The following is a 24,638-nucleotide window of genomic DNA, read 5'->3' as shown; positions in this document are numbered from 1 at the left end:
ACAGTGAGGGCCTAGATAAAGGAATATAGAAGAATAAAGTTATTTCCCTTGAGATGTATTTAGGAACTTAAGGGACACTATCCTCAGAGCCTCATGGGGTCATAGGTGAGTGCAGAGAATCCTTGCCTGTGCCCCAAGCCATAGTCTTGAGCAACGGTCTGCAAACTTTTTTAAGGGGCCAGATACTAAATAAAAAATAAAAAATAAAAAATATTTTAGGCCTTGTGAGCCAAGACATCTTCATTGTAACTACTAAACTCTCCTGTTTTAGAACAAAAGCACCCATAGAAAACACGAAAATAAATAAGTATATTTATGTTTCAATAAAACTTTATTTATGGACCCTCAAATATGAATGTTAACTTTTTGCATGTCAAAAAATGAAATTCTTCTTTTGATATTTTCCAACCACACAGTCATTTAGAAATCACTTTTAGCTTATATGCAGTACAAAAGTGGGACAGGCAGTATTTGGCCCACACACTGTAGTTTGCCGAACCCTGGCCTTACTATTGGAAATCCCTCTGAGTACACTGATTTTTCAAGTTGATTTTGAAGTGTCCAGCATTCTCTGAATGTATGTAAATGTTACCTTTATTCTGGAAGATACAGTCTATTGCTGACTTTAAAATACCATGGATACCAGGTTAGTCAGGATTCAAATCAGACATTCACTATTATTAAAGAGTTTACTAGAGTTAGCTGTGAAGATATACACTTCCAGAGTCCAGCCTGGAAAACTCTTGTAACTCTGATTCTATCTCATTATTTTTCTGAACCCAAAGGATAAAAAGCATGTATCTTTGGGTTCAGGTCATGAATAACATTTCCCCCTGAAAATAAAAAAAAAATAATAAAAATTTTTAAAAACCCAACTGCTTAATAGTTAATAGTATTGGTTAGCATACCAAGAGAAAGTCTTTTTATCAATTTAATTCATTCCTTGTTTATAAGTTGAATATAATCTATCTTTCTCCCTTCTTTCCTTCTTCTCTCTACCACTTGCTCCACAAAAAGAAATAAGAGGTTATAATATATTTATATAGATGTTTAAATTAATTAGAAAAGGTGAGACAATATAAAAAATAATGGTAAGAAAACAAGAGGAAAGCAAGAGCATAGTCTCTTTATGAATTTGATGCCATAAAATCCCAGGTTTTATTTAAAATCCATTTTATTAACGTGTGCTTTATAAATGATTTCCTATATTCTTTTATAAATGGGCAATAAATTTGGCTCTAAGGTTAGTAATAGTCAATTCCATGGACTCATAATCATTTGTAAAAATTCACTTGAGTTTATGCATAAAAAACAAACCACTAAGTAAAAAAGGGCACTAGAAATACTGAAAACAAAGGGGAATTTCCTCAAAGGGCATTTTCAAAAGGAAACTGGAATAAAATTAATAATCTCTCAAAACATTATAGTAAATGAAATGATTTTAAAAGATATTTTTATAACATCTTTAAATATGGGCCAATAGCTTTTATACCAAATAGTCATTCAGTAAAAACGATCCTACACTGAAAAGGAATAGGTGGTATGGGATTGGGGGATAATATAATTCCATCCAGGCAGAATGTGTGCTGGATGTTTAATTTAACCCATGGGAAAGGTGTGTGATATCCAGAGATTCACACTTCAGACAGCCTTCCATATGCATTTTTTTCCATGTGAAGTATAAAATGGCTCTGAGAGGAAATGAATTTGAGGTTGATCTTCTAAATAAGTGCCTCATTTATTGCTTTTATATACTGTCAATAAATGACAAGTTGCATGCATTAACAATTAGGATGGGTTCTGAGTGACACTCTCTTAAGAAAGTAGAATGCTTTAATAAGAGTAGTGGCCAAAATGAGAGACCATTCCATAGGCTGGTCCAAAATCAACTGAAAAATTAATTTGAGAGCTAGCATGACCTGAAGGCCCCTATTCTCAACCATGAAATACAGATTTTAAAGATGCTTTAAGAAAACACTACCCTGGCTTTTTAGAAATACCCGAGGATAGCTTTCATGTATGTCTCACTTTGCACAACAATTTTGTATGGTGTTCATTCCAAATTGACTATATGGTGTTAACCAAATCTCTAAATCCTTTTATAAGGTAATTTTAAGATAATATTAGATATAAATCAATTAAAAATTGAGGGCTATCTACCAAAATAAATTACATTTTATAGGAGTAATTGATCCATAGCCCCTCTTTCTGAGAAATCAAATAAATAGCAGGCCCTTTCCTACAAAGTCTGTGTCATTTGTAAAAGCATGGTGTTGCTTATAAGAAAATGTAATCTGTAGAGCAGGTGAGTATGTAGGAAATTGGCCCAAGTAATTTGATAGAATATTTAAGTGAGGTTCAAAAAGCATCAGGGCCTGAGAATTCAGTTATGGTGACAGTGCTGAGAAGGGGGAGGGCAGGATGCAGAAGACCTTTCTGGAAAAAGTTTTTCTGACTTTTACTGAATTTGCATCAATAGTTAAGGACCCAACATGAGCTCATGCAGCTTAGTCCATGACTGATGCCCCCCCACCACAGAGCCAGATGCCAAGGACAAGACATTAGAAGTCACTAACAATTTTGCATTATTCCTGAAAGTTTCTTCGCAAGGTGTGACATATTAGGAAACTATAGTTAAAAAGCAAAGCAAAACAAACAAACAAATACAAAGAGCTAGGTAAATTTAATTCATTTAACATATTGCCCCAAGACTTGCTCAAGCACAAAACTGTCATAGATTTTAGACATAATACTAGGTCATTTAATGCATTTAACTCTTCTATATTTGTCGCCTGGAGGTGATGTTCTATTGAAAATGAAGTAAGAAATGGTTGTGCATTTTATAAGATGAACACATTGGCAAAGACCAGGGAGGACCAAAGTAAGTCTTATATTGCAGTTGTATTAGTGTTTTAATAACCAAATACATGCTTGTCTTTCTGATCCAATGGAATCTCAGAAGCATGAGGATATCTTAAATGATATGTAGTATTTTGAAGAGTAGATGGTTGCTTACCAGTTGGCGTAAGGTGTCTCCAGGTGATCACAGGTTCAGGACGGCCATTGGCCATGCAGACCAGGGTTACATTGCTGCCCTCATTCACAGTGACATCCGAAGAGATGTTGGAGATCTTTGGTGGAACTGTAAAGACAGAAGCAAATGGAACATGTAGCCATGCATGTAAAACCAGCTTTGCAGCATTGGTCCATGCCATTGGAAATAGCAAATCTGAGCTAAATGCTTTTATGACTTAAACCATTTGAAGTTTTGTGTTAAGAAGCCAGGCTGCTTTAAGACACGCTTACAGACTTGGCAGATGAAAAGCATGGGTCTTACTATAAGGAGAATCTCTCCAATAAGACCAGGTAGTGTAGGAAGTTCACAGAGGAGTATAATGAAAGTGTCTTAGCTCTTTTCTCATTAGAACAGACTTTATCTGGATATTAGAGAGCATGCACATTTATACATATTAATAAATTTTTCTTATCACTACATGGCATATATATTTATTTTCCTATGTATATAAAATGAATATTGTCCAATGTTTTCTCCAAATGTCAGGGAAAAAAACAACAACAACAACACTGTTATTTAGTATGAGTTGCATATTTGTGTACTTAAGATGTGGTAATACTTGTTTACTAATAATCTAGCCACATAAGGCAACCATCAGGGAATCCTAATAGAAAGTCTCTAAATATCACCTTGCTATGTGACAGATTGGATGACACAATTCAGAGCCTAAAAACTGAATTAATAAGGCCTATGTCACAGACATTACAAAAATAATATTACTCCTAATGCTTTAACCACTACTATTATTTTTTAAAATATTTATTTATTTATTTATTTGAGAGAGAGGGAGTGAGTGCACGAGCAGGGAAAGGGACAGAAAGAGGGGGAGGGGGAGGAGCAGAGAGAATCTCAAGCAGACTTTCCACTGAGGAGGAAGCCCCCTGTGGGGCTCAATCTTATGACCCTGAGATCATGACCTGAGCTAAAACCAAGAGTTAGTTGCTTAACCTACTGAGCCACCTGGGTGCCCCTTACTGCCACTATTATTAACAATTTAATAAGGGCTAACTTTAGACACTTACTATATGTAAGGTCCTATGTAGAGTACTTTATAAGTATTATATCAGTAACTCCTTATTACAAAGAAATGATATCCTATGAGGATTTATTTACAGGTGGGAATCCGAGGTATAGATGGAGCTACGTGAGAGGCAGAAAAGAGGTTCAAATCCAAGGAGACTCCGGGGCCCACACTCTTCAGCAATACTTGAATGAAACTTCATCTTCACAATCCAGGATACCAGATGGCTGAAAATGATGGAAATTACTTTTTGGTGGTGTGAGAAATGAGTCCCTGAGGGCTAGCTGTACCGCCGCCTGACTTCCTTCATTAGTGTTCAGGGTGGCAACATTAGGTCTCATATTGGTAGGTTTAAGTGGAAAGTGAATTACTTACAAATTTCATTATAGAGGTTATGCACTGATTACAAATAGCAGAGTTTATGGTTTGACTGTGATTTTCCTTTTTTTTTTTTTTTTTTTTTTGGTTTTAGATCTTAGTTGCTTAAGCTGTTCCTGAGCAAGTATGTATCAGGGGGAGGAGGTGAACAAGACAGCATAAAGGAGTTCAATAATAAAAGACTTATTTTTTTTTTTTCATTCTTTCGCCCTGTAGTGATGAGTAACATGGGAACTTTTTTTGCCTGTAGAGACAGCTGTCTGACAACCATGTGATCCCTGAAGATATCTGTTAGGAGACACAGATGGTACTTGGGCAACTGACCAGGTCAGAGTGGAGGAAGGAGGAAGTGAGAGAAGGACTCTTGACAGTAGCATTTCTCTTACAATGACATCTTACAGAGCTTGTGGGTAGAAACCAGTAATTCTAAATCAAACCCAATGGCAGAAATGGAATGTGGATGAGTCCTGTTATTTACTGGTATCTATCTATAGGGTTTCTAGTTCCCTTTTATCTACTGGGGTTATGGGTCTTTTTCTCATTTTCGCACACTGACTTGCAATATACCCTCCCAGGCTTTTACATTGAGGACCTAAAAAGTTATACCCATTTTTTAAGGAAGAAGATGAGGCACAGAGAGAAATAATGGCTTGTCAAGGGCAATCCCATCATGAAATATGGCTGGGCTTAGAATTCAGGGCTCCTGAATGTCCAGTTGTTTTGTTGTTTAATATTCATCATTTTTAATTCCTAGCTAAATAAGCCAGTGTTCTGAACATCTCCAAAAAACTACAATAAACTAAAAATCTATGGTCGTGTTCAAGAATAAGATTTAGACATCTTAGGCATCTTCCTCAATAATCTAAAATCTGCAACAGGAAACTATGTAATAATTTTAAGAGCTCATATTACTCAGTTTGTAGTTAATTCTGAATTGCAAGACAGGCCACAGAATACAAAGGAGAAATACAGATGTGTTTGGACTTAAAAAAATGTGTACAGGGGGAGACTTTGTATTTCTAATATGAAAATATGCAAATTTGCAAAACAGAAAGGATCTCTGGTGTTCAAGTTCCCAGTGAATTATTACATATGATAAAATTTAGTCATAATTACCTCTTTTTATAAGAGGAATATATATCTAATGACTTTCCTTTTGTGTGTCATGCAAGTTGAACCACTTATTCAGTGTTACATACACAGGTGATGATAAAATTAAGAATAAAACAGAATAACTGAATGCAAGGCTATACACTCCATATGAAACCATATTGTTTCTTTTAATTAAGGACAATATACCTAGGTCCTGGATCTCAGATACTAGAGATTCAGTGTTTGTGTTCAACAGTCAGAAATTTACTCATGGAGACATTATATTTCACCCTCCTCTGGGTCAAGATTTTCATTCCATTGTCTATTTCTACTTCCTTATACTTTGTACCAGTTTATTCCTACAACATTTATATCTGATGCAGTCATTTGTTCTAAAAATAAATCCTTCCCTAACTTCCATGTTATCCTCTTACTTTCAAACTCTTTGTTTCCAAATTTCTTGAAGGAATTGTTCTACGTCACATCTTCCATTCACACTTCAGCCTTTGGTGCAATCTGGATCTCTCCTTAACCTCCCAAGAAACTGCTTTTAGGAAGCTCATCAATTTGAACCATATTGTTTCTAGGTCCTGTGAGCAATTTTGTTATTATCTAATTTTCCTCTGAAGTATTTGACTCTGTTGACTACGTCTTCCTTCTTCCAGTCCTTTCTTTTCTTGGTTTCTAAGATGCCAAATTTGACTGTTTATTTTGTCTTACCCCTCTGGCCAGCTTTCCCAGTTTAACTTTTAGACTTACTTTGACCTATTCCTTAAATATCTATATTTCTGAAATGTTGATCACTGTCCTCTTCCTTCCTATCATTCACTGTGAATGACTTCATCTACTCTCTAGCTTTAGAAGTTAAGGTTATATTATTGATAATTCCCAAATCAGTATCTGCAGCCCAGATTTTTTTCATGACTTTTACCACCTATTTTCCAATCAACTCTTCTACATTTTTGTCAGATACCTCACAGATACTCAAGATTCAACATACTCAGAACAGAAATCATCATCTTCCTTCCCACAGAACACTTGTAGTCTTGTTCACTATCTCAGGGAATAGCATCATCATGCAAACAGTTGCCCAGGTAAAAGAGGAACGTTATCTCCCTTGACTGCTCTCTCTCTCTCCTTTACTTCTCCCATGTAAAAAGGTTCCCAAATTCTGGGGTTTATGCCTTTTAAATCTCTCTCAGATTCATTCATTATTCCCAAATCCTACTCCCATCAGCCATAAGCATTTCTTTTTTTGGTCTGAATTCTGCAAGTGCATTACAATGAATTTCTTTGCTTCTAGCCTTCCTTTCCTCAGGCTCACTGTCATTCATTCATCACACTACAATAAGAAGTTTTTTTCCCCCTAAATTGCAAACGTGAGTATAATATTTCCTGATTAATTTCACTGCCCTCAAGAAAAAATTCAAACTTCTCAATATGAATTAATACACCATTCATGATTGGCCCCTGGTTACATTTTTAGTCATATGTCCTATCTCTTTTTATTGTATCATCTAGTCATATCAAACAACATTTGGTTCCTGGAAGATACCATGCTTGTTTACTCCCAGGTATTTAACACACAATTTTTTCTACATGGAATATTCTTTTTCCAACCCTTCATGTGGTCAGCCCTTTTCTCCCTTCAGGTTTCAGCTTGTCAGGCTGTTTTCTCACTTTTTCCAGGAAGATTATCCTGTCATTTACCACCCTCATCCCTAACCCCACCCTGACCTCATTCCTGACTTCAGATTGGGTGAAGCATCCCTCCTGTGTTCCCACAATGAGCCCTCTATTTCTTCACCACAGCCTTGAGTGGTCATTGCTAGATTACTTACTTGTGCTTGTCACTAAATGGAAGAAGGCAGATGAGAGGGCCTTTGTTATCTTTTTTTTTTTTAATTAACATATAATGTATTATTTGCTTCATGGGTGTAGGTCTGTGAATCATCAGTCTTACACAATTCACAGCACTCACCAGCACATATCCTCCCCAATGTCCATAACCCAGGTACCCTATCCCCCACCTTCCCCAGCAACCCTCAGTTTATTTCCTGAGATTGAGTCTCTTATGGTTTGTATCCTTGACCAATGAATCTTACAGACCATAGCACTTGGAACAGGTGGGTTGCTCAGAATGCTTGAAAGAAGAAATCAATGAAAATCAGCCACCACCCCTACTCCCCTGCCTCAAATCTTCTGAGTTCAAGGAAGTCGTCCCATTGAGTTTTTGTCAGAAAGGAGCAAACTTTTATTTTGAACCTGTAAAATACAGCTTTTGTCAATATTTCTTTAGCTACCCCTCTAACCATCTTGTTCACTCCCAATTTTTTTAGCTCTTAATAATTATTAAAAAAACCTAACCATGGGCCGAGAGATATTTGTGTAGATTAGGAACATAGGAAGAAAGATAAACTTCGTGTTCAACTTCCTGAATTATAGACACTTTCAGAGTTTGACTTTCTTTTTTTTTTTTCTACAAGGAGTCATTCGTACATACTTGTATGTATGTATATAAATAAATATAACCTTTTTTTAGTTTAATGGTTTAATGGTTCCTAGTTTCCCACAGCAATTCATACAGTCTACATTTACACTGTCACTGGTAATATAACATGAAAGGGGCAATGCAAGGTTTTTATTCTATTACCTCGTAAAATCTTTATAAAGATTCTGGGAAGTAAAAAGTATTCTCATTATTGCCATTTTACAGATGTGGACATAGGGCCAAAATGGGTAGAAATCACACAGCTAAGTAATTATAAAGCTAGTATCAAAACTTAAGGCTTATAGATCTCCCAAACTTAATTCCTCCTCTAGATCATATTCACTTTTGCAATAGTGGTTCCAAATAGGGTTTTTGCTCTATTTTAATTCTCAGTAAGGATGACTATAGGAAATACTTTTAATAAGATAATCTTATTTGCATTAGTAAACATAAGTTGTTTATTTATCAAAACCACTGTAATCCTGATTTATGCTCATGGATCGTCACATATTCTGGATATTTTCTTTTCTTCTGGAGTATTGCCTAATAATTTTTATTCAGGGGATATTAGTGTGCCTTATTATATTTTCCTAAATGTAATGCCATTTATTTGATGTTTACAACCTATTCAGTTTTAGCGATCTTTCCAATTTGGCTGGATTATTTTGTTTTTCTTACTGATTAATGAGAGCTTCTTAAACCTTAGGGAATTGACCTTTTGTTGTCACATTATTTGCAATTTCCCCAATTTGTTCCTAACTTCTTTTTATCACCATTTTTATTATGTAGAAGTTTTAAATTCTTTTTAAAGATTTTATTTATTTATTTGACAGAGAGAGAGAGACAGTGAGAGAGGGAATACAAGCAGGGAAAGCGGGAAAGGGAGAAGCAGGCTTCCCACTGAGCAGGGAGCCCGATGTGGGGCTGGATCCCAGGATGCTGGGATCATGACCTGAGCCGAAGGCAGACAATTTAACCACCAAGCCACCCAGGTGCCCCAAAGTTTTCAATTTTTTTGTTGACTTTTAAAATAATTTCTTCCATTGCTTTTGTGCATAGAAGATACTTTTTTAACATAAAATCAGTTAAATACTTATGACTATTTCTTCTTTTTTTTTTCAGTGCTTTTTTTTTTTTTTTAGTTGTACTCTTTAAATCATCTGAAATTTATTTATGGCAACAAATAGGTTTTTTCATCTCATAATGTTTTAGTCAATTTCCCCAGTAGGACTGGTTAAATTATATAAAATGTATACATTATTTTGGTGTTCAGAATTACCGTACATAGCTCTACCAACCTGGCCAGAGCAGTATTTCTGGGAAATATATAAATAGAAACCTTACTTCCCTTTCCAAGTAATTGTATCAAAATATTTTAAAATATGTCATTAATCTTTTGGACACCACACTATTACTATGTGTTGCTAGTCCCAAAATCAATTGCTTATTAGATGAACACTTCCTAAAAATGTTGAGTGAAAAATATAATGTAGATACCCCTTTTTCAGAACACTAGTAAAATTCATTATTCAACAGAATTCTTAAGGTTCCCACTGGGGGGTGGGGGAAACAAACCAAAATGAATATGCCACACCTAGTAGTTGTGATTTTTAAATCTGAACTACTAAGTAGGTGATATTCTTTCATTGAAACCCACATAAATTCTGTGTTAAAGAATGTACATTTTGTCCATGCAGTGCAAATTCAATGACAGCTTCTAAAATAATGCTAACATCCAGGTATACGTGTATACATGGCTTCCTTCAGCTGTGCAATGAAGTAGCAGTAAGTAGGATTATGACACAGTCACTCTGCCTCTGCCATTGATGCTTTTATTGCCCCCTCCTCATCCTTCTTTTAATTCCTCTTTTTATTTTATTTTTTTTAAGATTTTATTTATTTATTTGACAGATAGAGATCACAAGTAGGCAGAGAGGCAGGCAGAGAGAGAGGAAGGGAAGCAGGCTCCCTGCTGAGCAGAGAGCCCAATGCAGGGCTCGATCCCAGGACCCTGGGATCATGACCTGAGCAGAAGGCAGAGGCTTTAACCCACTGAGCCACCCAGGTGCCCCTCTTTTAATTCCTTTACCCACTCTCTCCACCAGACCTGTAGGGGCTACCCTGGCCTGTGGGAACCTAGACCTGCCTGCACATATTTTTACAGTTCTCTAGGTTCCTAAGCCTTCCTTCTCTTTTGCATAAGGCTAACATCTCTTATGTTTGACCAAAAATGGAAATGCAGGCAATGTCAGGGACAAAAATGGAGTGGGTATATATTATTTTACCTGCCCAAATCTATGCTATCTTCTGTCTGGAAAGACAACCCTGGTTTTCCTTTGGGGACAATGCCTCTCACCCACTACCACTGGTTTGTTGGGTCCATCAATCAAGTGACCTATTCTCCCTTGGCCAAGGATTAGGAGAGTGACCCAAGATGGGCTACTTGGGCTTTCCCTCCCTGGAACCTGGTTTTTATAGGGAATGACTCAAGAGGGGTCAAAATTGATTCAACCGGTGGTAGTCTGTGTTAATGGCCCCAATTCTCCAGTCTTTCCTGTAGCCACACCTTTTGCCATGCCCATACCCTCCTTCAGTGGGTGGTTCATGCTTTCCCATCCCTGGACCATGTTACTTGTTTTGGCCAAGAATATAAGCATAGGGAATACAATCAGAGTCTTGAGAAGTGTTGGCACAATTGGACTCACTTGGTCTTGTGCCTCTGCCATTTGCATGAGAAGAATATGACCAGCTGAGCCTGTTGGTCCCAAGAGAAGGAGGATGGAAGATGGAAAATAGGATTGCCAAACATGTCAAATATGAATTTTAGATAAACAACAAATACTTTTTTTAGTATAGCATGTTCTAAACATTGCATGAGACATACCTATACTAAAAATTATTTGTTATGGAAACTACAAATTTAACTGGGCATCCTGTATTTTTATTTGGTAAATCTGACAATGCAGAGAACAGAGCCACCTGTAATGAAGCCAAGGCTGGATCTGCTGACTTGCACACTTGTGAGAAATAAAAAATAACTATTGTTTTATGCCCCTGAATTTTGGAGTGGTTTGTTCAGCCACGATAGTTAGCTAATACTATCATGAAAGGACAGCCACCTGAAAGGACTATTATTTTTCACTAGTGTCTGCAACTTGCCTCCCTAAGGATGCATGGCCTCTGTACTTTGAAGGCAATATTTTCTGCTTTTCCTTTGATTCTTTGAGCTATTCCATATTCTTCCAAAGAATTGCCTTCTTTTTACATCAAATTAGCCAGTCAATTTCTGTTGCTTAAACCAAAGAATCCTAATTGGTACAAATTGGGAAGTGGTCATAATAAGGGAAAAAAATTGAAGAGGAACTTTTTCATTAAGGTAAATTGTCATCTATGCTTAGGTATTCTTTTGGGTTTCCACAAAACCAACTTAGCTGCATGTCTAGCATTGGTTCTTATCTGTCAGCACACATTGCTTTAAAAATATTCCTAAGTCTGCAAGACCATCTAATTCTAGCTGAGAATGTTTAAATACCTTTATCTGTAGTCTTCAACTGACCGGCCAGCAGAAGGACAATAAATCAGTTCCAGAGTAAGGGAGAAAAGTGGTTAGTTGGCTCACTTCTCTAACCTCAAATAATTAGCAGCTATAGCTTGTACTCAACTCAAAATGTTATTCCTAATCACACAAATTATTAATAAATTGGTCTCATTAGTTATCATTTATTCAAAGTTTGGGCAAGATGCCGGTATTACTAGGTGTGTGGTAGTGAGGGGCCCTTAAAACCACAACACTGTCACCTCCTGTTTCTCACCTCTCTTTGGTGTGGCTAGACAAATTTAAACCCTAGCTTTTGCACATGTAACAGACTGGAAAATTATGGCATGTCTGTATAAAAGTTGGGTTTAGAAATCTACAGGATGTTTTCAGGCAGCCCTTGGGTTAAATAAGCATGATCCAAGAATTCAACATGAAGAACAAAAATATACAATATAACACATACTGCCATCTTATGAAACATCAAACATCCATCTAATACAGCATTTTGCTTCTGAAAATGGCAATGAAGCATGCTTTGCTGCATGGTGTAATAGTTTCTGGAATGGACGATAGGACTGGATGATAGGACTGGAGAATATGGCACAGTATACTAGTTTGAGAGCTGGGAATAATGATCCTACCTTGACACTGGCTCACAAGGCAACCACATATTCTCGGATATTTGCTTTTGAATTGTCCTCATCAGGTTACAGTGTAGGTGTTTAACGAAGTTTGAATGAATAGATGGACAAATTAGTGACAAATTGTTTAAATCTCCCTGAGACTTAGTTTCCTCATCTGGTAATTGAAAGTATATGCAAAGTTAATAATAATATTACAGGATTTCTATTAGAGCCAAATAAAATAATTCATGTAAACTGGAAGGGGTTCTCTAAGTGTAGCTATTATTTATTACATGTTAAAACTAGCTAATAAAGCAGTGTTGGCTTAACTCTTCCTAAAATAACATAAAATAGTTCATGCATTTCTATGGTTAATAGCATTCCAGTGATATTTTTGTAGACACCATTATTGTCAGAAGGTTTAATTACTATAATTCATAATTAATCGTTAATATTGGCATTAACAAAAAAATCACCCCAGAGATATGTATCCAGTTCTACTAATGGACAGCGCTATGCCAATATGTTCAGCCCTTTAGTCAACGTCTAGACATCTTATACCAATATTAAAAAGTGACACAAAGATGCAGGAATGTACAATCATAAATGAAATAAGTTTTAGAAGTTTAACTGTTGGGCTCCCAAAGAAAAGTTCTTCAAATGAAATGTGATCACCATTACATAATTTGGAATGTAAGACTCAGTAAAGGGAGGTCCTTCATTTGTTGTCCTCATAGGCAAAAGAGGTTTCCAGGTGCTTTGTGACTACAATTTCAGTCTCTGAAGCCCTAACTCTGAATAAACTCGAATAAAACAACCAGCAATGATCATTTCTTTTCTGCTACTATTAGTTCTTACTCTTATAAGAATCCATTTATAAAGCCAGAAACATCTGCCTCTGAAGTAAGTATGTGAAAAGGAGCACGCTCCAGGAACATGATTCCTTCTAAACAGAAATTTCATGGGTGGGTAGGGAAAATATGAAAACTATAGATTCTTCGAGTGTCAGATGAATCTGAAAGTAGAAGAAACTCATTATACATATCAGTTACTCAAATTTCTTTGCCAGGAGTGATTACAAATGCTGCACTTAGGCATGCATTAGATGATGAACCAAGTAACTTAAGGAAACTAGAGATAATCTGCTAACAATTTAGGGGAAAAGATAAAACGTGTATATAAAACAAAGCCAAGTGCCATATGAGTGGTAATGTGGTACCGTCAGAGAAACAGGAGCGAGGGAGCTCATGAAAATGACATATTGAAGCAACGTACAGTCAAGAAAAAGCCATCCTTTTGTAATCAGAAAGGAACAATTTCTGAATTATACATGTAACTGGGTTAGTGCTTGAAGCCTTACTTAACATAGTCCTCTGAGCTGCAGCTGGCATTTTACTGTGCTGGCCAAAGGTGCAAGCTGGGTAAGACATCCTCTTTGGCCTTTGAACCTTACATTATCACATTCTCAAGTGGCCCTATGGGTTCCTGGCACCATCTCAGATAGTCAGACTTAACATTAGAACAGTCCCTACAGACTTTTTCAGACAGTAGCCAACATCACAAAGGAGGGTTAATTTGGGTCAGACTGTTCTCAATGACTCAAACACAGTAGCCATGGTACAAAGAAATGCTCTGAGCTCCCTTCTACTCCACACCATGGCGGGTGTGTACTTTGGGTGACATGTGTGGCATGGATATCTGCATCTGACTGAGGCCCCCCGTCTACCTACAAAGAAAGTACATTCAATTGGAATTTTTCTGTACTTATTAAATGTTCAGAATTACCCTGGCATCTAAGCGTGTGGGCTGGTTTAGAAAGGGGACAGATTATTCAGGCACCAGCATTTGCATTCATGACCAGCTAAGGGCATCCGTTATTGCTGCTTCAGCAATATGTATACTCTGTGGGATGTCAAATGGCTGTTCTCATGTATGGGTCATTGCCTTGCTAAATAAGAGCAAATGGAACTATCCTGACTCTGTTCACTGAGGCTGCAGTTACTCAACAAGTCAGCAGCTTCTCCAAAGTTTCCTATTCCCAGACCTTTATTGCAGCTGTTTGGATATTTGTTTTTGCCAATCTGGGAAAACATCCAGAAGCTGATTTGATCAATAGACGGGAGGAATATATCTGCTATCTTCCCTTTACCTAGACAAAATAGCTGTATCATTTCTGGTACTTACGGAATAGTCTTTAGATACCATCTAAAGCAGCAGATGGTTTTGCTATCTGGCAGAAGTGGGGGTACTGAGCAGAGGGAAACTCAAAAATACCAGGCTACCTAGGGTAGGTAGCAAATAGCAACTGGGTGAATTCCAAGGGCCCAGAAATGGTACCTACAGACTTTAGCAGAGAAAAGGGAAGTGCATCTTTTCTCTCTTTGCACTCAAAACTGAATTTTTTTTATGTTTAAGGGGGTTGTTCAGTATAATTCTTAAGAGTATATGAAAGTTCAGGCTGTATTCCTGGCATCTACTAAAAACCTACTCCTATTCCATGAAAAGCCTGTAAAGATTTAGCCCTAAAACATGACATATCCTAAAAGCTACAAAATACATTATGGGTAGCCCAAACAATTTATTTTTCCTGTGTTCCATTAGTTTTCTTTAAAAAAAAAAAAGTTAGAAAAAGTTACCTATACCCCATGGATGAATTCTTTAGTTATTAAGAGAATATTATAGACAAGTCCTTATAGTAAGAGAGGACAGAAGGGTGCCTGGGTGGCTCAGTGGGTTAAGCCTCTGTCTTCAGCTCAGGTTATGATCTCAGGGTCCTGGGATTGAGTCCCGCATCAGGCTCTCTGCTCAACAGGGAGCCTGCTTCCCCCTCTCTCTCTGCCTGCTTCTCTGCCTACCTGTGATCTCTCTCTGTGTCAAATAAATGAATAAATAAAAATCTTTAAAAAAAAAAAAGAGAGAGAGAGGACAGAATTTTAAGGTTTTTATTTTTTAAACTTCTTAGTAATTTCTACCCCCAAGGTGGGCTTCAAACTCACAACCCTGAGATCAAGAGTTGCATGCTCATCCGACTGAGCCAGGAGCCCCCAAAAAGGACAGAATTCTAAATCAGAGAGAAATAAACAATAAGTTAATAGAACAGAAGTTTAAAGGGTTCAGACACTGATCTTACATCCATTACGTTTAGAAATAATAAAAATTTACTGAGAACCTATAACATGCATAGGCACTGTGCTAGGCATAGCCAGAAGTGAGGAGAAGATAAAACAATGAAAATTATGATTTGGATCAGCCACTTTTTATGGTTTTAACAACAGTGCCAATAAAAGGTTACCACAAAAATAAAAAGAACACTTACTCTAACATTTTTTTAAATGATTTTCTGTTCATCTTGTTTCTTCATTCCATTTTGGGAATCAGATATATGTAGAAATCACTATGGTGCTTGTAAGAATCCCTTAAACTTAAATACTTCATGCTCATATTACTATCCTAAATTCTATTTTTTTTAGTTGCTTAAGGCATATAGTGTTCTTTGTGTGTAGGGAAGGAGGTAGATTCTAATAGAAACCAACCAGGGTGAACTAAGGCATGCCTTGAATACAATGAAAATAATAAAAGTTGTTTCCTGCCTCTGCTCAAAGGCCCAGAAGATAGAAAATCTAGACAAAGAATAGGATTGACAGGTTTTTAGAATTTCTTTTTTTATATTGTCCTTGAGCAAAGCTTACTATGAACCATTATGAACTGAATGTGGAGTACTCACATTATTTCCTTCTAAACGGAGTCACCACCGCGAATTAATTAATACATTCATGCCAATTACAATTTTTCAAAAATTATATGTAATGGTAGAAAATACAGTAATTATTGCAAATGTTAAATATAACTAAGGAGAAACAGCATACTTTTTGCCATTCTAAGTAGGCTTAGAAAATTCCATAGAGGTAAGTAGGTATGCAGCAATTGTGGGAGGAAGGAAATATAAGAAACAAATCCTGGAGTTGATGAATATGAGTTAGATCTCCATTTTGTCTTTCCTCGCCCCTGTTAGAGGGACAAAGGAACATTAAACAATGAAAAAAGACTTAAGGAAGCAGAAAGGAGAAATAATAAAAATAATAAAGGTAATTAATAATAGCAATACCTGGAGGTAGTATAACATTATATGATTTATGAAATGCTGATAGGTATCTTGCCTTATGTGACCTATACCCTATCGCAGTGTGACGGCTTGGGCAAGTTTTATTATTGCCATCTCTCACCTATATATTGGCTGAATAACTGAAACTCAGTGAGTTTCATTCCCGTGGCCAAGGTCATGAAGCTAGAAAGTAAAAGTACAAAGTTCATAACCAGCTCGTCTGATTGTGTTGAGAAGATCTAGGAAGAACTTGGTATTTCTAGACTAGATATCTACTGTTAAGATGTGAGATGATACCATGTTGATTGAATTAAAGAGCTACAAACTTAACCAAGACACAACTAGAGATAGGAAAATCTGGGTAGGTGGGTACTTGTGTTTAGTACAGTGATGAAAACGCCACCGGTTGTGTAGAGGCCCAGGAAATTTCATTTACTTAAATCTGTTTTCTCTACATTATTCACTTCAACTTTTTTGTTCAATTAATATGACATGGTTGAGAATTTGGCTTTCTGGATTTGAGGTATTCTTAAAAATAATGCTGATAACATTCTTATCTGTCATTTGAAAAGCTTGAACAATTTTGCAGTGGAAACTAGAGACATCCTCAGAGGCCTTACTTACTGCCTTTATCACATTTCCTCTCCCTCGGTTTGGCCAATGTAAACTGGGGTTTGTCTTTACTCTCCCTCCTCTTAAAACTCAAGACGGGGCAGGTGGTGGTGAAAAGAAGAAATGTTCTGTCCCTGCTTCCACAAATGAATCCCGAAGGGGGCTAGTCTCATTAATCTTGAGCTAAATGTGAAGTTAGACATGGAGGTGCCTCGGGTCCCCACTGTTTGTTCAGAGCCCTGGGCATGTTACGGAGGAAAATGTCAAAGATTTCTCTTCTCTTGCTTCTGCACCCTGCCATGATATTTTATTCAAACTTCCGTGTCCTAAGGAAATAAACACTGGCTATGAAAATCCTCCACCTGGCTCCCAGTCTCACACATAAACATGCACAACACCTGTGTTTAGGAGAGCAGATCAATTCTGGCCAAGAGCAGTCTCCGGGGAACATGCTGTGAGGCCGGAGCACTCAGGCCAGGGACTCCGGAGGCCGTGGGGCCCTCTGGGACTGTGTCTGTCTCCCTCTCGCAATGTGTCCGCTGTCCCCGTCTGCCAACCTGGCGTGGTTTAAACTACAAGTTCAACTCTGGGTTCATATCAAGAAGAAATGCTGGGGAAAGAGGGCAAGTCTGGGGGACAAAATAATGTACACATGACTGTGAACATGTGTGAATCAGCCGCATGTCAGCGAGGGGTTTGGCTCAGCATCAACCGGGAATTTTGTAGCGCCCCAGGGGGCCAGCAGGGCTAGCTGCTTATCCACAGGGCCTAGGCCAGAAAATATTGGAAATTCATTCGAGTTTCGTATAGACTCTGTGGAAAATGTGAGCACTGGAGGGGAAAGTCAGTAGCACTCATAGCCTGTTCTTCACCTATGTCCTTCGCAAGCACAAGAGGCAGGCTGTGGAGCAGAAATTAGTATGGGGGGGTCACAGTGGTTGCGTGATTGGATGCCCACTGGTCTGCTCAGTCCTGTCGTCCACCACCAGTCAACTGTCTGAAGGCAGCTGAAGCCAGAGAGCACCCAGGGGAGAGACTCCTGCTGTAGCCATGAGTGGGATTCTTGGGTTTTTATTGGTTCCAAACAGCTCCAGATGGATTGAGACCCAGGCCTGCTGGTCACCAGAAGTATTCTTGATTCTCAGTCCACAGTGCTCCTTTTTCTTAATCCATGGGGAAAGGGCAAGTGCACTCTCTATTACTCTGTCTTCCCTCTGGGTTGGGCAACTCACTTAGCTTCACTTGGCAAATGATTTGAACCTGGGAGACTGGCCATGGAGGAGCTCTGACTTCTGTGAGTCAGACTCACTCAGACCTGTCACACAGGCCTGAAAACACAGCGCCTGGGGACGTGGTTTCTCACTAACAGTAAAAGGAGGGAATGAATAACTTAACCGAATCTTCAATGTTGTGTGTAAAATTACATGGAAACAATACTCAGAGCCATGTGTGATCTCTCTTCTCTCTTAGCCTTTTGATAATGCTTTCTTCCACTAATTATACAGCCATCACATTTCTCTTGATGGTTAAATAGCCCAAGCAGCTTAAGTCCAAACAGCAAATTTTTAGCTTCTTTCCTCTAGTGATTAGAAGCTGTGTGAGAGAAGGTAATGTCGGCCGCTTTCCATGTCCTGGTAAGTTGAATGTATGCCCAGAGTAGCTAAAGTTTACGTTTAAAAGAAAATTTCCAATATATTTCACATATGCATATCATATACATATATGTATGTATGTATGTGTATATATATATATATACATGTTGTTAGAAATATAAAAAAAAAATAAGGAATATATAAAAGAACTTAAAACATCTCCCTCTGTTAACTTTCCGTGAAACTCCAGAACACGTCAGGCTCTGCCTTATGCCGGCCCCTCTGCTAGTTTTGAGAGTCAGATCAGGTTTCAGCTATAAGCCAGCTGGTGCCATTCATTTAAAGGAAAACAGCTATGTAAGTGAGCAAGATTCTAATCACTAAATCTAATTACAAAGTAGAGTAAATTATTACAAATGTTTTTAGAAGTGTCTTAAAACACTGTAAAAAAGAAAAATTATCAACCAAACAGAAATCTGCTATGCTGGTAGTTGATAGCATCGTTAGGGACTAGGACATTCACGGGTGTAACGGTTATATACTCTATTTCTGACACCTGAATCTGGCATTCGCACATTAAAAACTTTATAACCTTTCTTTCTCATTCAATCAGACGCTAAACGGTTCAACTCAAACTACACCTTAGTTTATAGATCCTAATGAGGGTAACAGGAACATTTCACTTCTACTGGAATGAAGGGAACTTCAAACTGCTTCGTTAAAATGGTATCAATTAAGTCAAAGGAAGGAAAAGGCAGTGGCGAAATGAAGACTTACTTTACATGGACAGGTCTATGTCCCGGTGCAGATTTTCCTTTCCTATTTAACATTCCTTATTAAAATATTTGAAATGCCACGCATTCTCCGTATCATAATGCAAAACTAAAAGACAAACACATTAGCATTTAATCCTTGGCTTCTGTACGAGCTGCCTGCCCAGACATGTCTGACACTGGTGGTGTTTGCATGCCGTAAGGGCATCATGGGAAGTCCAACCTTCAGCGTACCCGCCTCCTGGAGGGATGGATGCGGGTGCTCCTGGGTGCATAGTGTTCAAAGCTCTCCCGAATGGTACTCCCCAATCATTGTCTGGTAATACTTTGGAGGTGGTGAAGGGGCCTATTAATGCTCACCAAGTATCTGGGCTTCTCTACATTTTCCAACCTGCTGTGGTTAATTTGAAACCATAAAGCTGGGTGTGGGCCAATAAAATGTTGAGGAAAGTGAGGTAAGCTACACCTAGGCCTGGTCCTAAAAACTGTCATCAGGTCGCTCCAGCCCTTTCCCATCTTGTGATGGTAACTATGGGGCCTTGTGTCTGGATAGCACAGCTGCTATGTAGCACGGGGCTGCCTGACCTGAACTGGGCTTCCTCAGTAAGAAATAAGCAAAAGAGTTCAGCAATACCTCCTGGGGCATGGAGTACTCTGATCAGAACATCATTAAGAAGAGCAAACTATACAACCTTTATTTAGAAGCAAACTGGCCTAAAGCTGGAAATGATCTGATGCTCTCTCAAGGTCTTTTCATATTTTGTGAATCATGACTGTTGAATGAAAATCCTCTTCCCTCCATCCAGTGAGACCTAGATTAGTCATGGTTAATGACTAAATGATGAATCTTCATGTCTTTCAGCCCTACTCATCCATTTCTTTCTTATTTTCTGGCCAGCTGTAGCCTCCTGATGCATACTGGCCCTCTTTAAGACCCTGTAGGAATCTCTCCTTTGTTTTGTAGTATGGAGGCCATAGTGCAGTCAGAGAGGGAGGTCTGTCTAATTCTGGACCTTGCTTTGTCTTTGCCACCTATCAGATCTTTCCTACCTGCACACCTACTTCTGCTTATAAGCCTTTGGTGTTAAGAAGCGGCACACTCCTGCTTCCAGACCCCTGACCTGTAAGTCATATATCCTAGGAATTGGGCATTCTCAAGTTTGAATTTTATAATCTTATATAAGATTCACAGTGTGAAAAGCAAATGCTCTATAAAATTTAAGCAAATACAGTGCAAAGGAATATTATTTGAATTAGCAAAATGGCATTTCCCATCAAGGGAGTCACAACCTCTGTTCACAACTACAGAGATAATGAAACAGTATAAGTTATTTCTAGAAATTACCTGAGGAAATATTTTACGAAAAATGCTTATTTTGTACTCCAGGTACTATAACCAAATTTCCCTCCATTTGCATATGCTTGCTAGTAAATAGCACAGCTGCCTGGAAATACATGAGTCTTAGGTTCTATTTTTGGCTTTCTCTCTGTTTTGGTATTTTTTATACCTACAGGTTTTTTTCCTCCCTCCCCCTACCTAGAGGAGGAGGACAATACCTCAGTATATATTTAAGGAAACTGTGTTACATAATCAGTGCAAGGCCTCAGAGACCTCTATTATTCCCTTACTTAAATACAAAATCATACTTTATCAGAACAAATAAGGTTTCTAACAAGGGTGGAGTCTGTCCTTAGCTTTCCCATAGGGAAAGGATTCTATGTTTGGTATTCTGCAGGCCTCATTATTACACAAGCATTCCTTCATAAGAAAAACATAAAGGAATTTCACTGAATATATTTCTAGTACATGAGTTATTTTTAAGGCCAACCAGGGAGAATTTCAGGATAATAGTGAGAAGAACATACCAAAAAAATGTGTGACTCTAAATTGAAAATAAGATCTGACCCACATAAGTAAACAGAGTTATCTAAAAGCAGCCCCATTCACTAAATAGAAGGCTTCAAGGGGACCTAGATTTTGAGACCCATACTTCCTCTCACTCCCAATAGAGCTCCTTCAGACCACAAAAATCTCTGTATACTTCAGTGTATTCATCCCTAAAAATAATAGATTCCAGGATAAATGTAAGGACTAACTAAATCATTTAGGGAAGTGTAGTGGGTATATATGTTTAGGATATTTTCCTTTACTTATTTATTTTTTTTTCCAGAAAGCAAAAAGGGAAGATAAAATTGACTCAGGATTGTATGGTAACATGACTGATTTTCATGTGGAGCTCTATATTACATCTAATGACCTCATGATTGGTCCAGCACATGTTGTAATACTAACTAGGGACTTAGGGATTCATCTTTATAGTTTGTATAAAGGTCAACAATATCCTACATAAAAAGATTTGACCAACCTCAGTGGTTTAAGCTTATTCTCTTGAGAAGTCAGCTTTGGAAGTCAATCTGGAGGGCTCCCCCTTGAGTTGGGCAACACAGCCCTATAGCTAATGTTTTGCTGTACCCCTGAATATAAAGGTCAAGGGTCAAAAGTCAAAAGTGTAGTGTGATAAATGCTCTGGTGAAAGGAATAACTCAGAAATGTCTGAAGATATATAAGGGTAAGAACCCTCTCTTTTTAATATATATTTACAGAGTATAACTTTGTGGCTGGGCATTGGGTTCTGAACTCAGGCAAGGCTCCAATACCAGTTCCTCAGTGTACTAGCTGTTAAATCTTGGTGAAAACTTTGACTCAGTTTTCTCATCTGCAGAATGAGAGACTTAACCTATCTCATAGGATTGTCAGGTATTAGATAAGATAATTAATGTATAAATAAGATAATTAACATATTAAACAAGATATTAAACAAGATAAGTAAATGCATACAAAATATTTAACTGGATGTCTGTAATATGTAGTATGTGCTTATAATAACTCTTGTTGATCTTGGAACATGTTAGTGGCACCTGACAGCAATACTGGGGACAGTGGTTTTTTTTTTTTTTTTTTTAATTTTTTTTTTATTTTATTTTTTATAAACATATAATATATTTTTATCCCCAGGGGTACAGGTCTGTGAATCGCCAGGTTTACACACTTCACAGCACTCACCATAGCACATACCCTCCCCAATGTCCATAATCCTCCCCCAACCCCCCTCCCCCCATTAACCCTCAGTTGGTTTTGTGAGATTAAGAGTCACTTATGGTTTGTCTCCCTCCCAATCCCATCTTGTTTCATTTACTCTTCTCCTACCCCCTTAACCCACCATGTTGCATCTCCTCTCCCTCATATCAGGGAGATCATATGATAGTTGTCTTTCTCCGATTGACTTATTTCGCTAAGCATGATACCCTCTAGTTCCATCCACGTCGTCGCAAATGGCAAGATTTCATTTCTTTTGATGGCTGCGTAGTATTCCATTGTGTATATATACCACATCTTCTTTATCCATTCGTCTGTTGATGGACATCTAGGTTCTTTCCATAGTTTGGCTATCGTAGACATTGCTGCTATAAACATTCGGGTGCACGTGCCCCTTCGGATCACTACGTTTGTATCTTTAGGGTAAATACCCAGCAGTGCAATTGCTGGGTCATAGGGTAGTTCTATTTTCAACATTTTGAGGAACCTCCATGCTGTTTTCCAGAGTGGCTGCACCAGCTTGCATTCCCACCAACAGTGTAGGAGGGTTCCCCTTTCTCCGCATCCTCGCCAGCATCTGGGGACAGTGGTTTTAAGATACTTTTTGGAACACAAGAGGGAACGAATGAATGAATGAATAAAAGAATGAACAAATGAATGAATGAATGAATCAATGGAAGACAGAAGACTACTCTCTGGAAATACACTTTTGGGAGGTTACAATGACCAGCAACTTCTATCTATTTTAACCTGGGATTTTTCTGAATAGACTAAGACATCTATATAATATTTGTTTCTTCAATAGTGTGATAACACTCAATGCTTTCTATTTCTAATGTCTTTGCTCTCAGATGTGTTGAAGCCCAGTTCTCCTTCTGAAATGTATACCACAGTTGCTCAGCAGCATTGTTACTTTTAATGGAAGGCAATTCATTTGGTTGATCTAAAGTAAGATATGGAAGCACAAGTCAGAAAGCCAAGGGAGGACAGGGCCCCAGAACAGAAATTTTACCCACATGCTTATCATTGTTTCTATATCCTAAGACTACTCACTGAGATCTTCCCTTACGTTGGGTTAGAGTTACAGATTGGAAAACCATAATTGAATAATTTTTCTTTTATGCTATTTAAATGCCCAACCTTAAGGCAACATTAAAATATTTCACATAGGTTTTCATGAGAGAAGGGGAGAAAAAAACATTAATTTGACGCATTTCCAAGGTCTGTCCTTCTTTCCTGCCAGGGTTTGAAATGGCCTATATTTAAATGTATAGAGGTGTATTCAGAGAAGCTGTCATGGAGAATTAGAAGTCTGTAACCAGAAGCCTCTTTTGGGGCTGAGCAATGTAAGCTATTGTGGAAGCTCGACAATACATGTTGAAATAATTAAATCCTTTTGGAAATGATTGAACTGGATGTTTTCAAATAAGCAAATCTACATTTGTCATTCTGAATGTTTTATATGGGAAGATGGTGTTTCTCCCTCCTGCTTAGGTAATTTAAAATAGTCACCTGATGATCATTCATTATCAAACATTTCGGGACATGGAAAAAAAATGCTTTGAGGCTGAGACCTTGCTTGTGGAATTTCATCCTTCAAAGGAGGTCTTTCTCCAGAAGCTGTTATTCACTATTGGAGAGTGGGATTAAAAGCATTACTTCACGTCTCCGCAATGTGTTCACAGCACAGAGCATCTCTCCCTTGGTGGCTAGGTTCCAGGGCTTGCATTTTATGTAGATGCCATGCACCATCCTGAAAAGCTGGAGAGTTTCCAGTAGCATTAGGGTTTGGAGGAAGAGCTGTTGTTCCTTAGAACTTTACTTCTTTTATGAGTATTACTGTCTCAATTTATTTTAACGCAATGAGTAGGAGAGAAGGTGGGAATAAAATGCATACATAGAAGCCTCTATCTTAACAGTCCTGCTGGTTTGGGCCTCACAAAAAGAGGCACAAGAAAACCTTTGAGAGTTTGGAGCCTGCTGCATGAGGGAGATAAAAGTAGAAACAGCAAATTGGCTGCAGTACGAATGGCAGGTGCATTTGTTCACTGGAGGCAAGTTGGCAACTTAGTTTTCAATGACCAGCTTGTCTCTGTAAGGTTCACCTTTCAAAGTCTTCCCTTTTGCCCTCAATGTACATCACCAAAGCTCTGCCTCATCTTGAATCCCTCTATTTCAGATAACAGCAACTCTTTACCCTGTTTCTTTCTGGGGAAAAAAAAAATGTCCTGGTCCCCTTCTCT

General features: G+C 37.9%; 1 protein-coding gene across 2 annotated transcripts in view; it reads right to left on the bottom strand.

The window, feature by feature from the left end:
- LOC111147017 (limbic system-associated membrane protein) overlaps positions 1-24,638 on the bottom strand; it is a 651,145-nt gene that overhangs the window by 225,032 nt on the left and 401,475 nt on the right. For both annotated transcript variants that reach the window (XM_022502866.1, XM_022502874.1), the window contains exon 3: positions 3,017-3,142. In XM_022502866.1, the coding sequence (XP_022358574.1) occupies positions 3,017-3,142 (126 nt within the window). The remainder of the gene's footprint in view (positions 1-3,016; positions 3,143-24,638) is intronic.

The sequence above is a fragment of the Enhydra lutris genome, unplaced genomic scaffold (assembly GCF_002288905.1).
Source record: "Enhydra lutris kenyoni isolate GAN:26980312 unplaced genomic scaffold, ASM228890v2 scaffoldscaffold2, whole genome shotgun sequence".
Classification (NCBI taxonomy): domain Eukaryota; kingdom Metazoa; phylum Chordata; class Mammalia; order Carnivora; family Mustelidae; genus Enhydra; species Enhydra lutris.
Note: the sequence above shows the minus strand (reverse complement) of the source record. Positions and strands in the feature narration are given on the sequence as shown.